Source organism: Natator depressus, chromosome 25, assembly GCF_965152275.1.
Source record: "Natator depressus isolate rNatDep1 chromosome 25, rNatDep2.hap1, whole genome shotgun sequence".
NCBI lineage: Eukaryota > Metazoa > Chordata > Testudines > Cheloniidae > Natator > Natator depressus.
Window position 1 is genome coordinate 8,905,444 of NC_134258.1, and position 25,896 is coordinate 8,931,339.

Sequence of the window (25,896 nt, forward strand, 5' to 3'; positions counted from 1 at the left end):
GGTACAGAGTTCATCGACAACAGACCTCCACAACACGAAGTACGCCCACCAAGAAAGCCCTCTGCCCTGAACTATAGCTAGGCTAAAGAGGCGGCTCATTTCCGAGAGCCAAAGGCATTGCACCTGCTTACACCACAGCCAAATTTGACCCGTGGCTGCTGGTCCTGGAATCAGAAGCCGTGGAGGTGGCTCCCTGTGCCTATCCCAAGGAGATTTGCTCACACTTTCCTGGGCCAGGTGCTATTCACTGCTGTCCCCTTCCCTCATTGCAGGGTTCCAGCCCAGCAGAAGTGGGAGCTGCGGCATTCAGAATCATCTCCAGTGACCAGAGGACAGAAATGCCCTTTGTCAGTGTAACAAGGTAGTGGCCTCTTATGGCCAGAGGAATAATCACCCTGTTCCTGGGTCCAGGGAAAGTGGATGATGGCCTCACAGCAGTCATTTGGAGAGAGGAAGTTGCTCCTGGGGATAAGTCAGTGTCTGGCAGAGGAAAGATGTAGGAAAACCCCAGATCACTGTTCCTTCAAGGGCCCAGAACCAGGAGCCCTGTAGACTTCAGTAGCTCAGCCAGAGGTTACAGGAATGGGTGGGCGCAGTTCTGTGGCCTGCAGCATGCAGGAGGTCAGACTAGATTATCATGATGGTCCTTTAAGGTCTAGGAATCTAGGTGTGAGCAGGTCAAGGCTCCCCTCTCTCCCAGTCAAGCACAGGCAGGTGTTTGGGGTTATTAGACCCACCTGGGAAGGATTAAGAGACTGATTAGATGAGTAGGCATGGGAGGCTCCAAGCCCCCACATAGGGAGATGCTCAGGGGGGAAGAAACAGCCCCAGGAAGGAAGACTGTGCAAACAACCCCTGATTTTGAGGGGTTCAGCTACAGTCCAGTGAGGCCAGAACTTAAAGCCACAGTCCCAGGAATCAGAACTGTGGCACCCTAGATGTGAGGGGTTGAGCCACATGATGGGGAAGCAGGACTGCCCCTGAGGGAAGAGTGTACAGGGTAGGAAGGCATGGACTGGGAATGCACAGGCCCCATGGGGGTGTGCTGTGAAACCTTAAAAATAAAAGGGGAAGTGAGTAATTTGAATAAATTATACCCCACCTTCCCCTAGGGGAAGGGGAATATTGTTTTAAAGACTCTGAGTATATGTGAATTCTTTTGGGGCTCAGAAGAAAATTGAGGCAGGGTGCAAGCAGGACCACCTCGGGCCACAAGGGGGTGCTCTCAATGGCATCTGTCTACAGTCAGTCAGTTAAAGGAGGCAGGGACTGTACACGCTTCCCACATGTGATGCCTGCAGGGAGCAACTTTATTGTCCTTGCGTTGGGCAGATTGTTGCACTTCTGAGGCTGTCAGTGGAAGGAGCTTCTGAGAGCAAGGAGTGAGGACATGGAGGGATTTGGATGGAAAGAAGTTGGAGCACCCCAGCGTTGGTCCCTTGTTATATCTTCGCTTGTTCTCAGCATCGCCACTAAGCCAATTTCTTTATTCATAGCACAGATGTTTCTAGAGGCTGCGGCTGCCCTAAGATGATGAATGGAAGGTGCCAGACGCCTTTGGTGGAGCAGCTGGAGTAAGGCTTTGGTGTAAGTACCCAGTTGTGGGCCCGAAGGAGCCTGTAGGGTGCTCCCCTAGATGCCACCTGCCTCTCATCGGAAGGGCGTTATGACAGAGTATAAATTAATGGACACTTCAGATTAAAGTGTCAGTGCATCTGATCACTATAGCAACATGAAGAGGCAGGGAAGAGAGGAAATGTGTTTCCCCCAATGTCTTTACCTTGAAATTGCAACTCATCCAGGCTTTTAAGTACCCCAGCTTTCCCGTGTGGATGCTCACACACAAGGTCACGTGTTCACACAGAATATTCTTACATGTATGCACACGCATCCAGGCATGCCCACACAGACCATGCTGTCACACATCTGCTCATGTACGTACAGACGTGCACGCAGATGGAGACTCACCAACCCTTAAGGGAATACAGTGACCCCATCCCACACCTGCGCACGCTGACTTCCGGCATGTATTCACTCGTGCACACACAGACGCTAATGCACACCAACTGTTCTCAGACATATACAAACGCAGGCGCACAGGCCTATGCATTCTCTCCTGTGTGCACAAGAGACACGGGAACACTCACATAAACACCCCTACACAGCCACTGTATCCTTCTGCACACCCACGTTCAAGCACAGAACTGTGCTTGTGCACGCAAACCCATGCCAAGGATGCGTGGACACTCGTGCTCACTTACAAACATCCATGTACTTTTGCGCACTAAGCCACTCAGAACTTTGGCACCTGCCACACACAAATCCTGCTGTCTCACATGCGCAATCACCACCTCACATGGGAGTTAAGGCACAGACACCCCCCCCACCCCCAGCCCTGATTCTCAGAGATGTGGAGCACCTGCTGCCCCCACTGACTTGAGGTGAAAATCCAGCTAATGCTGTTTGTTATGCAAAAAGCAGTTTCTTAGCAACTAAAATCATATTCTCTGTAAAGGCAACACCCATTAGCAGGATAATCCCAGGTAATTCCAGACAAGACAAAACAAAATTAGGCTAATGTGGGCAGCTATAAATAAAACATAATGAGTAAAATTCACCCCTGTGCAGATGCCCAACACGAGGCATCTGAGCCCTCAAAATAGGTCTCATTAACTGTGCTGGCCCTCTGAGCAGGGCTGAATCTCACCCACACATGAGCATCCTGCAGATATTTAATTGATTTGCTCTCATTTGGTTTGACAGTATTTTTGACCCAGATCCTCAAAGGTACTTAAGCATCTAACTCCCATTGATTTCAAATTGGCCAATTAAGATGGTGGTTTCTGAGTTGTGGACACTTGCCCATTAGGACTGAGACCCAGCAACTCACTTCAGAGAGGCCATCAGAGAGTAGGGAGCTGAGGTCACTGTGCACCTGGGCTGAACTTAAACACCTTGTACTTCAACTTCTGCAGATGAAACGCCCTTTGGCCAATCTCCTTAATTGCCCAGTCCACTGGGGTGGCAGCTGGTTACCTACTTGTGATCCATTCTGCCATTCACCAGCAATGCAGCCAGGACAAAGTCATGGAAATGAATGGTTCAGTTGAGGAAAGCCAGCCTGCTTTTATAACATTAATGAAACACTCTAAGAGAACTTTACAAGCAGGGAATTGTGCCTCTGCGCAAAGAATACAAGTTGGGGATGATCTCTGCTCTCACCCATGTGCTTCTCTTTTCACCAGAGACTGAGAAGATCTTCAGAGGCCAAGCTCACAGTGCCCAATTCAACCCTGGTGCAAGCAGGTGCAGCTACGCTGAAGTCAATGCAGTTGTGGCTACTTTCACCAAGGGCTGAATTATGTATTTCCTGACTCCAGTCACACAATATAAGTCAGGGTTACAAAAGATTATGCTCCTTGTCTCGTGGCAGGAGTCAGCACACACTGGTCCCAGTGGCTACTGCTACACACATTCTGATGTTTATTATCTCTAGACCACATTGTCCCAGCCAGGAGTTCATGGGACCCTCCTGAAAAACAAAAAAGCGTCAGAGATATATTACAGCTGCTGCATTTACATTTGTAAAATATACCGAGTTAGGGCTGTGCAAAGCACAGTGCGTGGCACAGCTGTGTTTTTGTGATGTTGCTCCTTGTAACTACTGTATTTGGAGTTTAACCAGTTCAAGACATTTTTAAAAATAAAGGTATCCGATTCAATTTATACATATTATGATGAAGTCACAGCGGAAATCTCAAAAAGCCAAGGTCCTGTCTGCTTTGAATGAAGATACAAAACACTTTTTGCAAGGCTCGTGGAAAGCCACCGTGTCTTTGGGAAAACATTTGCCTTCTCTACCCCAATATGCATTGGGACCAGTTGACTGACCCGAAGTGGCTGCATTTCCTTCCACAGTGTCCTGTTTGATGTCGCTACACAAAGTGATAGGTGCTATATGAACATCTAAGCTAGAAGGAGAGATGGATGGAGAGACAGTGGGATGGGATGGGATGGGTAGAGAGTGGATGCTGGATGGATAGTGCGGGAGAGGGATGGGGGAACGGTGCAGGGGTGCTGTGAGCCACTGAACCCAACTATAAACCCTGTATATGATGGAAACCCCTTCAAGCCAGGGGATGCGGCAGCCCCCCTAGGACCAGCGCCTATGGAATGGGGTGATGGAGGAAGACGGGGAGGTCGCACCGTTACATCCATTGACCAGAGCCCGTTGCATGCTGGGTGCGGTTGCCATCTTTGGTTGGAGGGATTCCTGGAGGTTTCCTCACATGACATAATCTTTAATGGAAGATTAATCTTCAATTCCTGGAGACTCCAGGACAATCCTGGAGGGTTGGCAACCCAAACGAGCACCGCGGTCCCATCCCCCAGGCCACAAACCCTCTGGCAGGTGTTCAGGTGCACTAAATGCTGGGAACCCGCCCGGGAGCGGGAGGGATGAACTGGGACCTCTGTAGACGCTCACACCACGCTGAGGTTAGACAACTACATTTCCCAGAACCCCCTACGCCCACGAGCGGCCCGGCCGGCTCCCGGAGAGGCGACGTTCCCCATTGCACTGCTGGGAAATGTAGTCTCCTGCGGGCCAAGCTCCCCGATGCTGGCGGCGACAGGGCGGCGACGGCAGAACTCCATTTCCCAAACTCCACCTCGCACGCGCCCGGCGTCGCCCGCGGGCTCCGACGGCGGAAGCTCCTTCCCGTTGCCTGCTGGGAAAGGCAGTCTCCTGGCCGCCCGACTCCTCCTTGCAGGCCACGGAAGGGCGGCGCCGGATAAACTACGCGTCCCAGAATTCCCCGCTCTCCCCTCAGACGCTCGGGGACGCCATTTTGTTTTGTATTAAGACCCTAAGATGGCGGCGGGGGAGCGGCACTGAAGGTTGCCGCCGCCGCCCGAGGCCGGGGTCTCCGTTGGGCGGTCCCCGTCCCTCTCTCGCGCCCCTGCCCCGGGCCCGGCGGAGCAGCCGCCCCATGGCCAGGGGGGGCCCGGGCCGCTCGCCGTGGCCATGGACCTGCGCACGGCCGTCTACAACGCGGCCCGCGACGGGAAGCTGAAGCTGCTGCAGAAGGTGCTGGGCAGCCGGAGCCGGGAGGAGCTGGAGGCCCTGACGGCCGGGCCGGGCGGAGGGGGGACCCCGCTGCTGATCGCCGCCCGCCACGGGCACCGGGAGGTGGTGGAGTACCTGCTGGACCACTGCGGCGCCCGGGTGGAGGAGGGAGGCTCGGTCAGCTTCGACGGCGAGACCATCGAGGGGGCCCCGCCGCTGTGGGCCGCCTCGGCCGCCGGCCACCTGGCGGTGGTGCGCTGCCTGCTGGAGCGGGGGGCCTCGGTGAACCAGACCACGCTGACCAACTCCACCCCGCTGCGGGCCGCCTGCTTCGACGGGCACCTGGAGATCGTGCGCTACCTGGTGGGGGAGCGGGGGGCCGACCTGGAGGTGGCCAACCGCCACGGGCACACCTGCCTGATGATCTCCTGCTACAAGGGGCACCGCGAGATCGCCGGCTACCTGCTGGAGAAGGGGGCGGACGTCAACCGCCGCAGCGTGAAGGGCAACACCGCCCTGCACGACTGCGCCGAGTCCGGGAGCCTGGAGATCCTGCAGCTGCTGCTCCGCGCCAAGGCCCGCATGGAGCGGGATGGTTACGGCATGACCCCGCTGCTGGCTGCCAGCGTCACCGGGCACACCAACATCGTGGAGTACCTCATCCAAGGAGGGCTGCAAAACGAGGAGGGGGGTGAGATGTTGGGGAATGAGGACGGGGTCTGCACCGCAAGGGGGCGGCAGCAGAGGGATTGTGGTAGTGGCCAGGAAACGCATCAGTGCTGCCCCGAGGAAGGGCAGCAAGAGGGCCAGAAGGGATGCTGTGCCACTAGCCAGGATGAGCAGCAGGGCCCTTATGAGTGCTGCAGTCGAGGGGCTGCTGTAGAAGCTCTGGAGCTGCTAGGAGCCACCTTTGTGGATAAGAAGCGTGACCTGCTGGGGGCTCTCAAGTACTGGCGAAGAGCCATGGAGCTTCGGCACCAGGGGGGGCAGTACCTGAGCAAGCCTGAGCCCCGGCAGCTGGTGCTGGCTTATGACTACTCTCGGGAGGTGAGCACCCTGGAGGAACTAGAAGCCCTGATCACTGACCCGGATGAGATGCGCATGCAGGCACTTCTGATCCGAGAGCGCATCCTGGGCCCCTCTCATCCAGACACCTCGTATTACATCCGTTACCGGGGGGCAGTCTATGCTGACTCGGGCAACTTTGAACGCTGTATTAACCTGTGGAAGTATGCCTTGGACATGCAGCAAGGCAATCTGGAGCCCCTCAGCCCCATGACTGCCAGCAGCTTCCTTTCTTTTGCTGAGCTCTTCTCCTATGTGCTTCAGGACCGCTCCAAGGGCACCTTAGCTACTCAGCTGGGCTTCTCCGACCTCATGGGAGTGCTGAGCAAAGGGGTCCGGGAGGTAGAGCGGGCGCTTCTGCTTCACAAGGACCCGGTGGCTGACTCTGCACAGTTCACCAAGGCACTAGCCATCATCCTCCATCTGGTCTTCCTGCTGGAGAAGGTGGAATGCACCCCTGAGCAGGAGCACCAGAAGCGCCAGACCATCTACTGCTTGCTCAAGTGCAGTCCCAGGGCCAAGAACGGGTTCACTCCCTTGCACATGGCTGTGGACAAGGACACCACCACAGTGGGGCGCTACCCGGTGGGCAAGTTCCCATCGCTCCATGTTGTGAACCTGCTGCTGGAGTGTGGGGCTGACCCAGACAGCCGTGACTATGACAACAACACCCCGCTGCACATTGCTGCCCAGAACAACTGCCCGCTGATCATGAGTGCCCTGATGGAGGCCGGGGCCCACATGGACGCCACCAACGCCTTCAAGCAGACAGCTTACGAGCTGCTGGATGAGAAGCTGCTTACCAAGAGCATGATGCAGCCCTTTAACTACATTACCCTCCAGTGCCTTGCTGCCCGTGCCCTGGACAAGCACAAGATTCCTTACAAGGGCTTCATCCCTGAGGAGCTGGAGGCCTTCATTGAACTTCATTAGGGTAGGAGGACTGAAGTCAGCAGCCTTTCCCACAGACCTGCTCATCATCCCTAAGAGGGAGGGAAATCCAAGGTCTGGGGGCAGATCCTTTCCCTGGGTGCTGGAAGCCTTCGTTGCATTGAGACAGGCTGTAGCTATTGTCCTTTCCCATCACTGGGCTTATCCTACAGGGGAAGGAAACTCAAGAGCTTGTCGCTGTGGCTGTCTTGCTTCCTCTTCATCCCCAGGTGCCTGAAGCCTTCACTGAACCGAACCAAGAGGAGGCTGCAGCTGCTGCCTTTCCCCTTCGCTAACCATCTCATCCTCAAGGGAGAAGGCAGTTGGGAGATTTTGCAGGAGATTCCCCTGTATCCTTCCACCTGTCCCCTTCCCATAAGTGCTGAATTAATTCGGTCGTTATGCTTTAGGGTTGCTACAAATTCGCATATGTGCACCTCTTCTGTGCACCCCACCCCAAAGGACTGAACCAATAGTAATGCAAGCAAAGGAATAAAATATCCACATCTTCAATTTAATCTAGTCCCTTTTTCCTTCCCGCATTTGGCACATAAGCCTAAAAGCTGGGTGGCTAGTGCCCAGCAGGGCTAGTTGCCATTTGCACAACTTCCCAGCTGGATGTGGCGATTACCCCCCACCCCCCACCCCCCAAGAAAAATAGCCATGTAACAAGAGGTGCAAAATTGTGAGATTTTTGACTGCTGTTTGCAAAGCTGGGTTTTCTTTTTCCCCGCCAGAGCCAGGCCCTGGTCGCTCTGCAAGGTTTCTCCAATCCTGTACTTCCATTTCAAGGCCAACCTTAGTAACATGGTTTTGTCAGCAAACACTGGCTTATATGAAGGAGGGGACTTCTGATTTTTTTTTTTTAAATCATTATGGCTTTGTGGCTGGCAAGAGCCTCGATCTTACCAGTTTTGCAGGGGCCAGCCCGTGTGCCTACGTAGACTTAGCTCTTCATGGACTCAGTGGGGGTTGGCCCATCTAGAATGGTCTGCAGGCCAAAACCATGTTACTTGAGCTGGTGCTTGAGATCCCCTCTTTCAAGCCATTCCAGGATCAGAGAATGTTTGCAGGGTGGACAGAGCTTGGAGGTTTCTTTAAAGCAGGTGAGCATTTGTTGCAGTGTGGGGTGACCCAGGGTTGGAGGAAAGAGCAGGCAAGGAATGTTAATGAAGGATAATTTTTTTTATTTTTAAAATTGAATGGCACTGATCCACTGGGCTTTGAAGTGTCCTGTTCTGCGAACCTCCTTTGAAAGGGTCACTGACTCTTGCTGTTCTTGGCTTTTGGTTCTTTCTGCAGCTATACTAAGTATGGTGCTAGTTTAAAGTTTGAAATAAAAATCTGACTTCAACTGGCTACTCTTGGGGTGAGCTGGTTTTGTTTAATTAGGACCTGGACAGAAGTTTGTCACCCATTGCCTCAGGGCAGATATTTGTCCACCTCAGCAGAACCCTGCTTTGTGTTGAGCAATTGGTGCTGGCAAACATGATGCAGTCCCTGCATTTTATTTTGTCTCAGCAGGAATGACTGCTTTAGCATTCGGAGCGAAATGCATAGCTGCGGGTGAAACAACTGCCCCTCTGAGCTTTCAGGAGAGCAGAACTCTTGATAAATGCCCATGCACTGTGATCTAACGAAGCTGCTCTACTAGGATTTACAGGCCAGCTGAACCATAAACCTCAATAATCCAGTGTTCTCTGCCCCGTAAGGATATTGTAGAGCTGCCATTTAGTTTTGCAGTGTTAACTATTAAATGTTTTATTTATGAGGCAAGAAGGTTTAACTCTTATCAAGGTGTAAAGTGCAGGGTTAATTTAGGTACAATGTTTTCCTCCTTGTGGCTGATACGGATTAAACTGCACAAATGACTTCACTTTGTGAGCTGATGAGTGCTCCTAACTTTAAATAATAAAACAAAACAAATGCTGATGGAATGCAAATGCCTTGGAATTCTTTGATGCTAGGACTGTGTTTTTAGGATCTCAGTTTCATTGGGGTCGGGGGGCAGAGGAGGAGAGAGTGAAATTCTTTGAGCAATAAATGGGAGGAATTGCTCATAAGAATGGCCATACTGGGTCAGACCAAAGGTCCGTCTAGCCCAGTGTCCTGTCTTTCAACAGTGGCCAATGCCAGGTGCCCCCGAGGGAATGAACAGAACAGGTAATCATCAAGTGATCCATCCCCTGTTGACCATTCCTAGCTTCTGGCAAACAGAGGCTAGGGACACCATCCTGGCTAATAGCCATTGTTGGGCCTATCCTCCACGAGGTAGGTGGATCTCCACAAGAGCGCAGTGGGCCATGCTATCATCGTGTGTTGCTGGATTTAGGGATCTTAATTTAGCAAAAAACAGATTAGCTGCCTACATTGTCTGTTTACCCTTCTACCTACATTTCTCTGTTTTGTCACTGAAAATAGTTTCCCTTCTGTTTCTAGTGAGGCTCACTTTCTGGCTTTCCTTCATTAGCACCATGCTGTTGTCATTGGGATGGAAAAATTGCAGGGGAAGGTTTAAACGCAAATGCATTATTTTAATCAGCATTTAAAATGAATGAAAACATTCGCTGTTGGGAGATTTTGTAAAACTTCTTAAGTGTATTTCAATAAGTTGTAAACGTCAGGCCTAAACTAGCTGACTGTCCCTGAACCCTGAGTTTATGGAGTTTGTCAGTTTGGTCACAGCTTTTGGGTCAGATCCTCAAGTGGTGTAAATCAGTGTAACTCCATCTGTGTCAGTGGAGCTATGGGTGCTGATTTTAAAAATATAGGCTCTGGGAAGATTGTCCTAAGTGCCTACAGATCTTGGATGCTTCGGTTGCTGGATGGCCAACTTAAGTGACCTTAAAGGTGCCCTGACTTTCATAGGGCAGGTGCTCGGTGCATTCTGAAAGACAGGCTGCTTTAAGGTGTCTCAGGTTGGATATCCAAATTAATAGCCACTTGGAAATCTTGGATGTGGTGTGTGTTTTTGTTTTTGAAAGGGACCCATTCATACTGGGACATTATAGCTGCCATGGGCCCCTTCAGGACATCCTTTGATTAGCTCCCCTCTTGTACCCAGAGCAGTCATGAGGCTAGTAATAAGGAGAGCCGTTAAAGGGCAGTAAGAAATCTGAAGCTGTGACCATCTGATCAGGTAACTGGAATCTGGCCATTGATTGGAGCCTCATGAAAGGGGAAGTTTCACATGGCAGAAAGGCCATATTTATTTTGCACCTTGCAATTACATGTTAATGGTAATTACTGGGTAAGTGAAATCACTGTGTGAATTGAAGTATAATTACCACGTAACAGCCATTATTTACTGTAGGTGTTGGCTGGGTTGACTGCCGTGCAGGGTAGAACAGGCAGTTGCCTGACGCCGTGAAATGTTTAGGGACTGTTTTACTAACTGGATGATTAGCTGGGGTGGAGGGTAGAGATTTTTTACGAGGGCAGTCATGAACCCTGGCTTATGTCGCTCTCCTGAAACGATCCTGCAAATTCTCCCTCCACAGATTTCTTTCTTTTTGCTTCTCACTTTATTTTTTAAATGCCAGCTCTGATTCCCACACTCAGCTCCCCGGACCAATAAATGGCTACTGTGCGGGTCTCTGTAGAAATGCAAAGAGGGAAAGATTCACCTGAGGCTTCGCTGGGGCCAATTGCTAGTGCCCTTCTATGGAGATCTTTTAGGCTCCCTGGATCATCCAATGCTCATGTTATATGATCAGTGTTTACAAAGGGCAGAGCCTGGAGTTTAAAGATAGGGATAGCATCAGCATTTCCCTGGCTCACAGGGCATAGCAGGAGCACTTAGACGGTCACAAATGCTCAAAAGTATCTCTGGTGAAGACAGGACCTGTGTGGAAACCCTTGGGGGGGTGTCAGAGATAGTTATACACTTCCTCTTGGGCGGTCACAGGGCACAGCTCACATTGGGGTTTCCTATTACTGCACACTCGACGGGCCTGGGGGACAGCTGAAACTTTCAGAGAAGCTGGTGTGCAGAGAAATGGAAGTGCTGTTAATTAACGGGGCGGGGGGGATGCACCATGGATTCAGTCAAGTTGGATTTTTCGATAAAGGGCATTTGGATCACTGGAATTATACTGTATATCGCACTAGAGAGATATGACACAGACTGCTCAGGTGCCAAAATGATGGAGAAAACCCCCTGTTTAAAACTAGCCCTGCTAGAGCTCAGACAAGCCTGGGTGAGACTGTAAATGTCCCAGCAAAGTCCTCTCTCTTCCTGGGGGGGTTGGGAGAGAGGAACACACAGCAGAATTCTTCCTGACTCCTAGTCCCTTCATACAGTAAAATCCTTTCCTCTTTCTCCTCAGCAATCCGTCTCCCCTCTCCTTTGCTTGTGGCACGGGAGTCCCATTGAATCCAGTGAGACCACTCCTGTGAGCATAGTTATTTGCACAAAGAGCATTTGCAGGATCAGTTCTGTAGCTTGGCCACAAGCATACAGACCCCATTGTCATTGTTTGTTATATGTATGGAGGTAGTGCCTCAAGGAGAGTGGGGTCCCTTGACTTAAGCACTGTACAAACACACAACAAAGAGCTGGATAAGCTAGGAAAACATGTAGATAGAACAGACTAGAGGAGTACAAGGTAACAGACTGTTAGAGCCTGGTGATAAGCAGTGTCCTAGCATGGCATGGTTGAGAGTTTTGTAGGGAAATTTTAATGAGGGTCTTAAAACATAACTAGTACCTCCCCTTAAGAATGTGCATTGAAATACACACATACGCAGCTCTGTCCTGACTGCCCTCCACAACCAGCCTGTGTGCTCCCTAGTTAAGGAAATCTGCCACCCTAAAGGGAGAGTGCGTGATTTTAGTGTGGGAGTCTCAGGCAAAAGGTGTTAAAAGTGAACTGTAAAAGTCAAAAATGGGGCTGTAATCTCTTTTTGCTTTCCTGACAGGTGGGTTGTGTGTGTGCGTTTAAAAAACAAATGCTTGGTTTTTACACCAGAAATTCAGGACTTGGAAATAAATGTCAAAAGCACTTGTGGTTGTTAGGCACTAAATCCCATTCTCAAAAGTCACCTATTTGTAATTTTTACCCTTTCTCTGCCCTGTTTTTCCTGGCTGTGTCTTTGGTTGGCTGAAGAGCTAGGGACATGAGGATCTCACTGGTACCAAGTGAAAGCTGAGCAGTTGACAGGGCAAAGGGATTTTGAGTCATTCTGGTTAAAATGCTGTGGGTGTTGCTTGACAATAACGCCCATTGGCTTCAAAGCCAAAAGTGTCGGGAAGGAAAAAGCGCCTTGTAAAAGGTTCTGTTCCTCCTCTGTCTTTCACTTGAGAGCTGAGAAAGCTGCTCTCCCAGTTCTCTGGTCCTGCCCGGAGACTTCTGGCAGAAATGGGTAAGACTTGACATTTCTGGTACATTTAAAATGTAAAAAACACAATCAAAACTATATAGGCCAGGCCTCCCCTCCCAATGTGCCTCATCCCAACAATTTGAACGAGCCCAGTAAGAGGGTCCCATCTGCACAAACTACATCAGTTGCACTCTGTTGTTGAGTTGTCAGCCCCTTCACCTGAGCAGTCCATTCTGCTTCTCCATAAATGTGTCATGTAAAACATGGTGGGGGGAGGTATTACATATTCCGTTCCCTAGGAGAAGTGGCCCTGGGTATCAGAACAGGCACCACTGCTGTGTGCCTGGAGTGGTAACGCAATGCCTAGGCAAAGGAAGGTTACGTAAGGGGAGGGGAAATGCTGAGAAGGAAACTCTTTGGATCCAGGCCCCTGGCTCCTGCCATTCCCTTTGGAAGCCCTGAACAAGCGCTATAAAAAGCAAGTCACGCCACTACCGAGTCCCACTACGCAGCTAAAAATAAAAGCCGAGCTGTTCTGACAGTGGAAGCCACAGCCTGTGGGGTTGGTTATAAAGGAGCAGTGGAGTGCAGGCCCTGGTCTGGCTGGGAGGGGCAGGTTGTGCAGGGGGTCGGAGTGTGTGATTTGGCGCTCGCTGGTTCACCCATCCTCTTTCATCCAAGGAGCTCCCAGGTGAGGTAAGCATCACGCCATCCCTCAGGGGGAGGGAATTACCTCCACGGACAGGGACAAAGAGGGCAAGTGCCTAGTCCAAGCTCACAGTGTGCTGGACAGAGCTCAGTGCTACTGCCCTCCAGTCCTGTGCTTTAACTACTAGACCACGTGTTCTTAAGGGATATCGGCTTGGGGCTGGAGGTGATTCCCAGGGCGGGTAGACATACCTGCGCTAGCTCTGATTGAGCTAGTGCACTAAACGTAGACGTGTAGCTGCGGTGGGATGGGTTTGCTGCCCAAATATGTCCCGTGGGGCTGGGTGGGATTGAACTGAGGGTGGCTAGCCCATCCTGCTGCCTCTGCAGGCTGCTAGGCTTTGGTTTTTAGCACCTTCGCTTGATCAAAGCCAGGGCCACGTCCAGCGCTGTCCAGGCCCCACCGAGAGTTTTCAAACAACACTGCCCCAAACCCCAGAGCTCTATAACCCAGCTTGTCTTCCAGCTGGACCCTGTCACAACCTGTTTTAGAAACCTCATGAAGGGATTGTACACCTACCCGAGCTGGAAATTACACCTCCAACCCAAAGTGTGGATGCACCCTTAGTCTGATATAGGCTTGGACTAACTCAGCAGGCACCACCTCCTGCTATGTGTCTATGACAGTGCAAGGGGCTGTGTGATGCAGTGAGAAGGAGCTGGCGGGATGCTGCAAGCGGAGATGTTTCTCCCCCTGAGCTGTGACTCTCACGTTAAGGGCAGTTCCTTTGCTTACATATCAGATAGTTGGTCCCTGCAGCCTTATCTGAACGGGGATTCAGCGGCTCTCTCGATCCCTGCCCCTTTGCAGGATAACCATGACCCCTCTGAAGACAGGCAAGGTGCTGCCATGTGGCTTGATGGACAGAGGCAAGGGCCTGTGAGGTTGTTCCCTGGCTCCCTTGTCCCTGTTGTGAGCCATCTAATTACTCGATGGCTTCATGGCACTAGAGAGCCCCCTACTGCCAGACCTGCTGAATGGCTGCAGCTTGAGGTAATGTCAAGAGACGAATGACCAGGGAGGTGGTGGATATTTTACTCAAAAGTATCTATATCTGTGCTATTGTAAATCCCCCTTAAGGTGAAGGTCTGATTCCAACACCCACAGGCCCACCAATGGAAATCCTCCCACTGCATCCTTAACTCACACTGCTCTTACGGAGCCTAGGCATGCTCGGGGTCTTGTGAGGGCAGGGATGGAGTGCTAGCCAGCACTCTGCAGCCCCTGGGTTTGGGAACCAAAGCGGAGGGACCAGGAAAAGTGCATTGTCCATCCACAGAGGATCTGGCTTGGGCTGCATCCTCCAACCCCCAGGGCTAGTGGTATTCACATGACTCCCTGACAGTTGGTGGGAGCAGTGGGCACAGGGTATTTTTTCCCCCCCAAGTGGGTTAGCCTAAACCCTGTCATGGACTAACACAACTTACCAGGGCCAAGCATGGGTGGAGGCTGGGTTCTAGCTCCGCTTTCTGGTAACAACACTGATTTAAAACTCTTTCCAGGCAGGGCCTGGCCCGGACAGAAATGGCCCTGGCCCGCCCATGCCTGACTGTGTTCCCTTTGCTATTGCAGAAGACACGAAAAGTCATGCTTCCTCCCAGACCACCCCCTGCATCCTGCAGTGCAGTTACTTTCATTTGATGCTGTGCTAACTCTTGCCCTGGTGGTGATTCTACTGTCACCATTTGAGCACTGCAAGATCAAAGCAGAGAAACCAGGCTGGGAGAAAGCCTTCTTCAACCACATTATTATTTGTATTACAATAGCACCAAGGGGCTCCAACTGAGGTCCAGACCACGTGGTGCTGGGTGCTGTACAAACATATGGTAAGAGACAGACCGTGCCCCAAACAGCTTGCGATCGAAATAGAAACGACGGACAAAAGGAAGTGTTCTCTCTCTTTTACAGGTGTGGAATTGAGACCCACCCCAGGAGATGAAAGCCCAGAGCCTCCAGGATATTTAGCCTCCTAACCCCCATCAGTGGGAGGTAGGAGTTGAAATACATTTGAAGATCTGAGCCAAAGTGACTTGCCCAGGGTCCCAGAGGTGGCCTGTGACAGAGACAGGAACTGAACCCAGTTCTCCCGAGTCCCCTCCCAGCGTCTTAACCACACAAACACCCCTCCCCTCTAAATAGCTTGCTTCCAAAGATGCTAAGCACCCCCCAGTTCTCATTGACTTTGGAGCTGGGGGTGGTGTGGAGCTCCTCTGAAAATCCAGCCTTGGGAGCAAAAAAATTGATGGGGGGAAGGTGGGAGTCAGGATCTGCTTGTGCAACTGACAGTTCTGCTTGGCCCAAAAGTCCCTCTTGGAGGAGATGGAAGCTGCAGCAAAGTATCAAGCGTTTTGAAATATTTTACATCACAGCCAGGAACTTCCTTTCTGCTGAGCATTTCCCCTAAATACCGAATATATGTTTCTCTGGCTGTGACTCAGCCCGGCAGCTCTTCCTGGAGGAAGCTAATGGAGCTGAGTGGCCCCCCATTGAGGCTCTGCCACAGCCACTTCTCATTTTGCTCTCCTGCTTGCGTCCAGAGATGTGACACAGCGAACGTTGGGCACGTCAGCTCCTTGGAAGGCTCTTGCTATTTCACACCCAAAAAAAGGCTCGATGACAGTGCACATAACTCACATGAAGCAGCAGCTCTGGTAACGATGGAGACAAGAGAGCCATAGAAACTCCACCCAGGCACCACCCCTGGAGCTGTTTTTTTTATGAACTTTGCTTGTGATCATGGTCCACCTGCCTGCCCCAGGCAGCAATTAGATCTTACGGTGTCAGACATTGATAAATCCATTCTGGTTGTTCCCAATAGGCCTCACGCAGTACTGGCACTATTTTCTCAATAGCCAGCAGGTAGCTTTGGAAGCATGGACGGTGGGCAAAGCAGGGTTTTCTGACTGTGTGAGAATGTTACTCGGCAGAACTGTGCATAGGGAGAACCAGAGCTGCTGGCTTCAGACACTGCTTACTGCTCTCCACCCTGAGGCTCTGGCAGAATGAGCTGGAGTCTCTTCAGACTCATGCATCATCTGCAAAATTGTTGGCCGAGTTCTAGTGGCAGGGCCACCTGTTCAACCCCACTCTCTTCAAATGACACACACACAACTTCATGGCGTAGCAGACCTCGGCCAGCAGAAGCCAGTCATGGTGATAAGACATGAGCCAGACAGAAACCAGCTCAACTCTGCTGCATGACAGCTGTAGTATGGAAGATGCAAATCCCAGACATGCAAAGTTAGTGAAAGAAATCAGGAACCTGCTGTACATTTCAGAAGTCGGGGGACTTTGATTTGGAGCAACAGTAAAAAAAAAAAAAAAAAAAAAAGAATTTTGAAAGTCTCAGGTGTTAGAGGGCTTATTCCTTCACCCTCCCACTTCCCTGGTCCTTCTCGCATGAACAGAGAGCAACAATACCCAAAGTCCGAAGGTGCAAACAATTCAATGTTTATTGGGTTGAACTTCTAGTAAACTTAAATCCAAGTTCCTTTTTCCTTATTTTCAAATCCCAACTTACTTCCTGTTTGCCCCTAATTTATATAGTAATATTCTCAGCTATACCTTAACCAATCATTTTACTTAAATTTAACTAACCAATCCTAACATATTGTAACATGATTATCTAACCAATTATATCCCACCACCTTAATTGGTTTACACCCAACAAAATTAATTATACTGCAGACAGAAACAATCACAGAACCAGACAGAGATTATACAGACAAACAATAGGAAAATGGGGACTACAGTGATAGAACAACACAGAAATGGTGATTTCACACCCCAGCTATTGATAAGTGAGTTCTTGCCAGGCAGGATGCTATCAAACTAAGTTTTCTTTAAAAAGAAAAGGAGTACTTGTGGCACCTTAGAGACTAACAAATTTATTAGAGCATAAGTTTTCTTTAAATCTTCTAGGCTCTTCCCTTTCTCTGGAGGTGATAGATTGGATCACCTTTTTAACAGCCTCAAACTGCCTTATGTCAGTGTGACTGGTGACCGTTCGCTTCCCAGCTGTTGGCTGCCCCTGCTGTTTAGCCAAAGTCCTTAGCCTAAGCACAGGGCCTCAGACTGTCACAGTGAGAGAAGGCCCTTGCACAGGCAGACAGTGATTTTGATTCTTTCTTTTATACCTCTATAACTAGCTAAATGATAAACATATACCTACATTCTTAGAGTATAGGCCTTTACAGACAGGCCTGAATATCTGTATCCTAACACCAGGTAACAGTCACCCTTTTAGAAAGGCCAGTTATAGGTGTGTGCATGTCTCATGCTCCGTTCTAACCTGCCGCCCCCACCAGCACTGAGTCCTGACCTGGATTTGACCTTCCAGCTCCTGGAGTGCAAATTTACAGTCCCCCGGCTTCATCCCCTTTTAGTTTCAACCAATCAGCCCTTTCCACCTTCTTTCTATTTACTGTGTGTTTTTGTTTTATTTGAATTATGAAACCAGTTTTCCTCTTTAGCTCCCTGCAGCCAGAAATGTGGCAGGGAGGATCTCCCAACAGAATGAATTAGAACAAACCATTCCCGAACATTGGGCACTTTCCCACCCCCTCACAGGAAGTTGCAGTGGTGCAGTCTGAGTCCCAGGCAGTGCTGGGAGCGGGTATAAAGAGCCGCGCTCACAGTAGCCACTTGACAACGGAGTGGTCCACTGGGAAGGACGTAGTGGTGGCTTCACCTGGGTGTACAGGAAGCTCCGGCCAGGTAAAGAGCTGTTCCCCTAAGGAAGTGTCTGGTTCTCTCCTTTTTGTAACTCAAGGAGGAAGAAAAAAGCCAGCTCTGCAACTGCGTTCTCCAGTTCCATCTTTCCCCCTCGGGCTTTTCATGTAGCTTCAGTGAGATGAGAGGGCCTTTTTGTATCAGCTGTCTAATAGTCCGCCGCTTGGGTTTTCTCAACCCCGGGGCAATTTTCTCTGTCTCTCGCTGAGCCCAATGAATTTGCAGTACTGGTAGATGGAACAGCCTCCCCACTGCATACACACTGCACCATGACCACCATTCCCATTCTTTCTTCGGGCAAAATTTGCCCTGGCAGTTGGTGGGCCACAATAGGCAAGGAGCATCTGTGTTTGCACAGCAGCTAGTGGGGCCCTGTTCTCACTTTAGGGCCTTTAAACACGACTATAAGAGATGTAATAATAAATGGGCAATTCCCTCCCCCCCCCCCCCAATCAGCCATTTTCATAAAGTTGCTTTTCAGAATAGAGCCATACATGGGAGATTTCCCTTATGGCCTCCACCATTGTGTGTATTGGCCAGTTTTTGGGCCTATCATGGGGTCTTTGCAATATTTAGCCTTAAAATCCCAGCGCCTGGAGTCACGTGATTATATAAGAATCTCAGCTTTCCTTTAAAAAAATTATGTTTCTAGCCCTCCTGGTTGCAGCGAACTCCACCCCCCAAGACTCAAGCCCAGAAGGGAGATAAAAAGAACCCAACATTCAAGTCCCATGACTTTTAAGCCAATCTCATAACTCTTTTTTTGGGGGGGGGGCCTGATTCATGATGTTTGATTGCAGAGGGATGATGCTGCAGGTTTGTTTCTCCTAATGCTGCAGGGAGGATGAAGGGCAATGAACAAATATAAAAACTACATTGACCGTAATTTGAAGGTTGAATCCAAAATTTAAGGGTGCAATGACAATCCTAGCTTGTCCTGTTGGGAGTATTTATTGCTATATACATAGGGGAGGATAGACATGTCCTCTGCAAATAGGAAAATTGATAAATCCCATCTTAATTAACAGACAGTTACATCACAGGTGCTGTGAATGGCCCTTTATCTCGGCATTTCTAAAGCATTCATCCCTGTGGCATCTCAGTCCCCGTTTAACACACATTGATTAATTCCGTGGACGCATACAGCAGATGTTGCTTAATACAACTGTAAATCTGTCTGGACCCTTGTGCTGTAGGTTGGTCTGAGCTTTCACAGAGTGCTTTAAAACTATGGTACAATCTCAGTTGCCCAAAGGTTGTTGGGACACCCCTAATCTTTGGATATTGAAGGGTACAAGCTCTGGGGACTTTAATGATCAGGCTCCCTGGAGCTCCTGAGTGGCCGTAGCTGTGCAAAGTGTTATTTGCAGGGGAGTGAGCACTGTTTGGAATCTGGAGCGAAGAGGTTTTGTGCCTTGGCCGGTACATTTTCAAGACAAAGGTCTTTCAAAGCCTGCTAGTTGGTTGGGCAGTTGGCTGTCTTACCTACGGCCAGCCAGTTCCACAGGACTTAGGCACTTCAGCTAAATTGCCTTTCGTCCAGAAATACAGACCTCACGCCCACTATTTTCTTGGGGCCAAATCAGCCCGCGTTAAACAGGTGTCACTCCCACTGACTTCAGTGTGAGATGTGTGTCTCACTGAGGACAGAGCCTGGCCCTTGAATGTGCCTAATCACCAGAGTAGCCGACTGCAGATTAAGGGTCCCTACAAAGAATCTGGTGTAACAGCTGGAGTCAAGTGCACAATGGGAGATTAATACCCGTTTCTAAATGCAAGCGGTAGTGCAGTATCAGTTTTGTCAACAGTGCTGGCACGTTGTGCTGCTTTTGATCGTGCATAGGCAATGCCTGGACGTTCACACTTCCAAGGGGGAGGAAAGACACTTGCCCTTTGACTTTGTGCTGGGCCCAGTCCTGTCACACAACTGGACTTGTTCTGTTACCTTCCCACCAAGGGCTCCGCAGCCCTGTGTTGTGGGGTTGATGTAGACAAGTCAGGGATTTATTTTTTCCATCTGAAGTTGCACATCGACACCCACTTCTGCACGCACACACGTAGCGTGCACACAAACACGGGCACCTTCTATCTAAGTTTTCTACTGACCATTATCACAGGGGGAGGACCTCTTCCCAGATTCAGGCGCTTCTGATAACCCGCTCCCCTCCTTGCCTCAGGGATAATACAGCCACCGAGAGAGTGGTACTTCAGCATTTTATACTTGCTTCTCACCAGAGGGTGCTGGTCAAGCTCTTGGCAGCAGGTCAGGTGCTGGGTATTGAAGTGCAGGGATCACCATGCATCTCAGTTGGAGGGGGGACAAAAGGGGGACAAACTTTTGCTGCATCACCTTGGGTGAGTTACTTAGGCCAATCAGTGGCAGAGCCAGGAACAGAACCCAGGAGTCCCAGCCCCTGGCCCTATCCATTGGGCCACACTGTCTCCCCATAGCTGTTGGCACACAGGACAGGTCCTAGAGAGGTAGCATTAAGAATAAGACCAATGACTGCCCTTCCCACCCTGGCAAGAAGGCGAGAACGTAGAGGAATAAATTAACTAAAATTTATTTCAAAAACCTTTGAGTCCCTCAAGAGTTGTGGGAAATATTTTCCCAGGAATTTGAGTCTTTCTTTTCCTCATTCTCATTCTCTTTCCTCCAGCAGAAGAGACGGACGGTCACTTCCTTCCACGCTCTCCGTGCTCCACCGGAGGCGAGGAGGCGGACCTGTCCTCACTGGGCAGGCAAGTAACAAAGACGACAGCCCCTGCCCTAGACAGCTTGCAATTTAGCTATGAAACTAAGTGCTACTTTCTCCAGACAGTGTTGAGTTCCGTCCCCTCCAATCAGTGACTCTCGCTGGTCTCTTCATCGGAGCTCTCAGCCCCGAGCCTGGTCCTCTCCACCTGCATCTGATTGTGGTCCCCAATCTGCACCATTTGAGCATTCTGAATGATGAGGGGCTGGGGGCCTCCTGGCCCCTGCATCATGTTTTGGTGGCTTGGTGGGAGGATGAAGTGCTGGGAAGGGGAGGGAGCCGACTGGGTGGGCATGAACTGACTAGCTGGGTGAGGCTGGTACATGGCAGGGGGGGCAAACGTTGGAAGAGAGGGTGTCTGGAGTTGGAGACTAGACACAAGCTGCAGAAGTTGCTGAATTCCTGCAGGATATGGCAACAGTCCTGGCAAAGGCATTTGGGGTGGATAGCCAGGCTGGGACCCCCAGTTCAGACCAGCTAAGCTCTGTTGCAGCATCTGGAGGTGTTCCTGATGCTGCTGCTGTTTCCTGTGGTGCTCCTGGATGTGCTGTAACTGGCTCCACATTGCCTTCTGCTCACTGATTCTCCTGAGGCGGAAGGTGTTCTTCACCGTCCTGGAGAACACAGGGGAGCTCTCGTCCAGAGGCACCACCCCCACCAGCATGCTGGGGATTGGGCACTTCTTCGAGGAGTTCTCCTTGGGCACGAAAGGGATGACGGAGTTGTACTTGGGCCGCCGCTGGAGGGAATCCATCAGGGCCGTGTTCATCTGGTGCACGCAGAAGCGGGACTGGAAGTTCTGGGTCAGCAGCAGGAGGGTGAAGGCAGAGTTGTCTATGGCATCCTGGAAGCAAGTCAGCTGGCATTGGCCAGGGATGAGGAACTCCTCGCAGAATGTGGCACCGTCGGGCACCCCCATGCTCTCCAGCATCTCCTTAACCCGGCAGGCAATGGCCACATCTTCGCTGGCGTGCAGGACAACGAAACTAAAGAACCTTTTCTCGCCACAGTCCAGCTCCGGTGTGGGGGCGGCTACTGCCTGGGGAGGAGGGCGGCCCTCTGAAGAGGAGAAGGATGCCGTGTCTGCTTTCTCTGTTAGGACACAGGAATCCTCTACTGGCACTCGGATGGAACTAGCGGCTGGCCCTGGGGTACACAAGCGAGGGAGCTCGGTAGGTGACTCTTGTTCTGGCTTTTGGACCATGCGCTCTCCTAGTTCCTGCAGTTCTGCTGTCACCGTGGTGGGCGGGTCAGTGCATTCCACAGGACAGCGCACAGCACTCTGATGCAGAAGTGGGGTTTCGGGAACTGGAAGAGATGGGGGAACAAAGCTACCAGCCAGGGGATTCTCAGATGGGTGGCTTCTTACTTGGCTTTGCAGAGGGGGTGCAGTGGAGCTGCTGAACTGGCTGGTGTCCCGTGGGCCGGGGCTGACTCTCCCTCCGCCAGGCTGCACGGTGCAGCTCATGGCACCCCCACAAAGCTTGCTGGGCTGTGGGATGTGGTTATGGTGAGTTGAGCAGGTGTGAAACTCCATTGTAGGGGACGGGCTGATCTCAAAGTGGCTGATGAAGGAGGCCGGGCTGCCAGAGGAACGCAAAGTCTGAGGCCCCGAAGGAACCGATCTGCTCCTGATCTGTACTGGGGGGCTCCTCACCACTGGAGCCAGGCTGGCAGTCAGGAAATGCCCAGGGTCGGACCTCAGTGTCTTAAATTCATTACCCGTCTCTCTGGGGCTGAAGTCGATCCCGCACTTTTCCTGAGCCTCGGCCAAGATGCTGCTCTGTCTGTCTCTCCTAGGATCCTCGCTGGCTCTGAAGGCCGCAAGGGCAGCTTTGTAGGCATTGTCCCTGGCCCAGTAAGTGCACAGACTTTCCTCTACCAGCAGCGAGTAGATCCGTGCCAGAGCCAGAAGGGCACCTGCCTCCTGCTGGGGAGTCAGCGGGTTCTCGCTGCCTGCAGTACCCCACTTGCTCCTCCGGATACAGAGGGCTCCTTCATCATCACCCAAAGCGTCCAGGCATATCCTTGCATCTACCTCTCGTCCCAAAGTCAGCAGGACGATGGCTTGCAATAGCTTGCAGCTGCTCGTGCAGGATCTCATGTGCTTCAGCTTATGTTTGAGGCTAACGAGTCTCTCTTTTGGGATCCTAGATAAAATGCTGAAGACCCCCTCAAAGCATGGCTGGGCCCCGCCAGCCTCTGCCATCTCTTCAACTGGTTATCCAGACAGTTTGCTGAAGAAGCAGGTGATGAAAAGACCATATTACAGCCTCTGGATGCAGGGATGGAGCAAAGGCCTGTGTCCCTTCTGTGTTCTGTAAAGCACCTGGCACACTTTGGTAATACATAAATCCTCTCGTGCTCAGCGGCTCTTCTCCCAAATACTTTTAGGATCGGGAGGTAGTGCTGCCATCCTCATCCTCCTTAAAGCTCACCAGCTGGATCTGCAATCAAACAGAATGGGAAGTTACAGAAACGTGCCAGGCAGAGTCTGGGCGCTCCGTGCTAGGTTGGCCCAAGGTCACTGTGCTGTCGGCATTGTGTCTACACCACACCTTTTTAAAGAACGTCACTCCTCTTTGGTATGTAGATAGTCTTTGCCATTTGCTTGGTATTATGCATCTTTACTACACACATTATTGCAAGTATATATAACTCTAAGCAAATGGCAAAGCTATACACACTTACTATACTTTAAAGTGTGCACTGTAAATGTATAATCAGTGCTAAGTTATTGACATATTTAGAAACATAAAAATCGCCAGAGTGGGTCAGAACAATGGTCCATCTCATCCAACGTCCTGTCTCCGACAGTCACCTATTCCAGATGGAAAGTGCACAAATCCTCTTAATGGGCAGTTATGGAATAAGTTGTCCATAGGGAAAGCGTCTTCCTAACTCCAGGCTTATGTCCTTTCAGTTAGTTTATGCCCTTAAGCATGAGGGTTTATATCCCTTCCATAGATACAATCATATAATTGTGGATGTTCACATTATCCATATCCATATCTAATCCCTCTTCTGAATCTTGTTAAGATCTTGGGACTTACCAGTGTCTTCTGGCAGCAAGTTTAATGTAGTATCAGAACTCACTCTAGTAGGGTGGAGAGGGCCAGACCAGTAGTGGAAGGTTGATGTGTCTGTCATTCAGGAGGAATACTGGCTATAGAGGACCAACAGAATATCTGACCCTCTGGAAAAATCTTCCAGTATTTAAAGGAGCATCTGAAAAGAGTGCCTTTAAAAAACTCAAAACAAAAACTCCACAACAATCTAGCTTTTGGGGGGAAATTTACAATTTCACTCTGTTTTTAGCTACTAGTTTTACTATCTCACAGAAACCCTCCAATTGCTTCATGTGTGAGATCAGACATCTATCTAAGGAAGTTGTCCTCCCCTTCCATGAAATATTCTGGTTCACTGAAACTTCTTGAAAAACAAAAACAAACAAAACGGAATACTTCCCTTTCAAAACGGGTCTAACAAATGTCCAGAACTTTGACATGCATCTCTGTAACCCTTTTCCTTGGTGAGTCAGATCGAGGTTGCATTCGTCATCTAAGGTTCTGTTTGCTGTGTTTATGCACTTAGCACCAGGTGAAACTATCTTTTTGCAAGGGAGAACTGGCACTTTGAACACGTTCATGGTGCTCTATGAAATGACTTTTAAAAAAAAAATCATTTGCCTCCCGGGATAGAAGCTTGGGAAGTAACAGTGGCTGAGCTAGCAGCTGAAGAGCAGGTGATGTTTTGGAGAAGAGGGACCTCAGTCAAATTTTAAAAGATTTGGTCTCACTTTTTAGAAACCTTTGATTACTTCCTGCAGGTGGAAACTGGAGATGTCCGTCTCCTTCCACTCCGTACCCCCCTTCCTCTACACCCATTACTTTACTTTACCTTTCTATTCTTCTGTTGGTTTTTTGTTCTGTCGGGGTGGGGGGGGGGATTCTTCAATAAAAATGTCACTTTAAGCAAAAAGGAGTACTTGTAAGCAAAGAAGACGTGTGCGAGCAGGGCTCTGTTGCTAATCCTTTCCTCATTCACTCTTTCAAATTTATATAAAATTGGGATTTCTCCCCCCCCTTACAATTTTTTTGTTTGCATTTTTAAACATCCTCCAGTGGAAGCTTTTAGAACTGGGAAGTAAAGTTCAGAGCCAGGAAACCTGCCCAGAAGTTAAGGATTGTAAAATCTTGCTTCTCCTAGGAGTCCCTTGCCTGCCATCCACCCCTACCCCCCAACTATCCTGTGGCGTAAATCGACATAGGTCCACTGACATCACTGGAGTCAAGCCAATTTAAACCAGCTGAGGATCTGCTCCCTACCAGTTTACCAATTCCTTCCCAGGGTATTTGGAACCAAGATTCCTTTGCTGCTGTTCTTTACCAGGCCTGGAAAAGTACAAAGGCCAGACTTTTTTCCCAACTTTGCTGGCTAAAGTCCGGGCATCCGATTAATTTGTATTTAGGAGACAAAACAGGATTGCGGGCGCCTCATTCCGAGCAGGCCAAGCTGGAATTTGTTGCCCCGGCTGTCAGCAGCCATGGGATGAATGAAACGGGCTCGCTGGCTGGATCCAGCTTTTAGCTGCACCCCAAAATCTGCTGGCAGGGAAGTCCTGGCTGCCTGGATCTGCTTGGCCCCCTGGGAAGGGCATGGCTGGCTGGCTCCACCTGTCACTTTCCTCTTCCAGCAGCGGCGGGCGCAGGAGGGAGCGGGGCCCTTACAGGGGCGTGAAGGGCGAGTACCTGGGTCGCGCGGGTGCACTGAGCGGGCGAGTCCTCAGCCGCTCTGCGCCCGTTTCCAAAGCCAGGTCCCGAGCCGCGCTGGCCCCCGGCTCCGAGCTGGCCGCGGGGAGGCGGAAGTAGCCTGGCCCTGTTTCACATGGGCCCAGGCGGAGGAGGAGCCGCGGCCCCGGGGTTGCCCTGTCGCCGCCCGCGGCAGCAGCAGCCGGAGCCCGGCGGCCGGGGGGGCGGTGACGTAACACGGGGAAGTGGCTACATGTCGCTGGCTGGCTACAGCGCGTTCCACAGGGGGGCGGGGCGCTTGCAGGGCCGTGCGGGGGATACTCGCCCCCCCCCCACGCGGGGTGGGGGTGGGATGGCGGCCTCTGCTGGAGTGTGGGGCGGGCTATGGGGGAGCTCAGCCCCTGGAGGAGGAGGCCGGGCTGGGGGCGGGATCTCGCCCCCCAGCAGGAAGGAGATGGGGGGGGGTGTCCGTCCCCGTCCCCCCCCCAGCTGGAGTGCGGAGAGCCCCATGGGGACTCCACCTGCGGGGGCTATGGGGCTCTCACCCCCCTGCAGAAGGGGGGA

At 51.0% G+C, this 25,896-nt stretch overlaps 2 protein-coding genes across 4 annotated transcripts; one reads left to right on the forward strand and one right to left on the reverse strand.

Annotated features, from left to right (window-relative positions):
* Positions 1-5,011: 5,011 nt before the first annotated feature.
* FEM1A (fem-1 homolog A) lies at positions 5,012-16,972 on the forward strand. 3 transcript variants are annotated; one of them, XM_074939380.1, is made up of 2 exons: positions 5,012-7,067; positions 15,003-15,233. In XM_074939380.1, the coding sequence occupies exon 1, from the start codon at positions 5,027-5,029 to the stop codon at positions 7,064-7,066; it is 2,040 nt and encodes a 679-aa protein (XP_074795481.1). In that variant the 5' UTR covers positions 5,012-5,026; the 3' UTR covers position 7,067; positions 15,003-15,233. The 3 variants fall into 3 exon arrangements, 2 of the variants coding, with proteins under 2 accessions (XP_074795481.1, XP_074795482.1); XM_074939381.1 differs by lacking the exon at positions 15,003-15,233 and adding an exon at positions 13,905-13,927; XR_012636277.1 differs by lacking the exon at positions 5,012-7,067 and adding an exon at positions 14,040-14,087 and having other exon boundaries at positions 15,003-16,972.
* Positions 16,973-19,610: 2,638 nt separating this feature from the next.
* TICAM1 (TIR domain containing adaptor molecule 1) lies at positions 19,611-25,547 on the reverse strand. Its single transcript, XM_074939378.1, has 2 exons — positions 25,333-25,547; positions 19,611-23,028 (listed from the first exon to the last, which is right to left on the reverse strand). The coding sequence occupies exon 2, from the start codon at positions 22,788-22,790 to the stop codon at positions 20,670-20,672; it is 2,121 nt and encodes a 706-aa protein (XP_074795479.1). The 5' UTR covers positions 22,791-23,028; positions 25,333-25,547; the 3' UTR covers positions 19,611-20,669.
* Between the last annotated feature and the right edge of the window lie 349 nt (positions 25,548-25,896).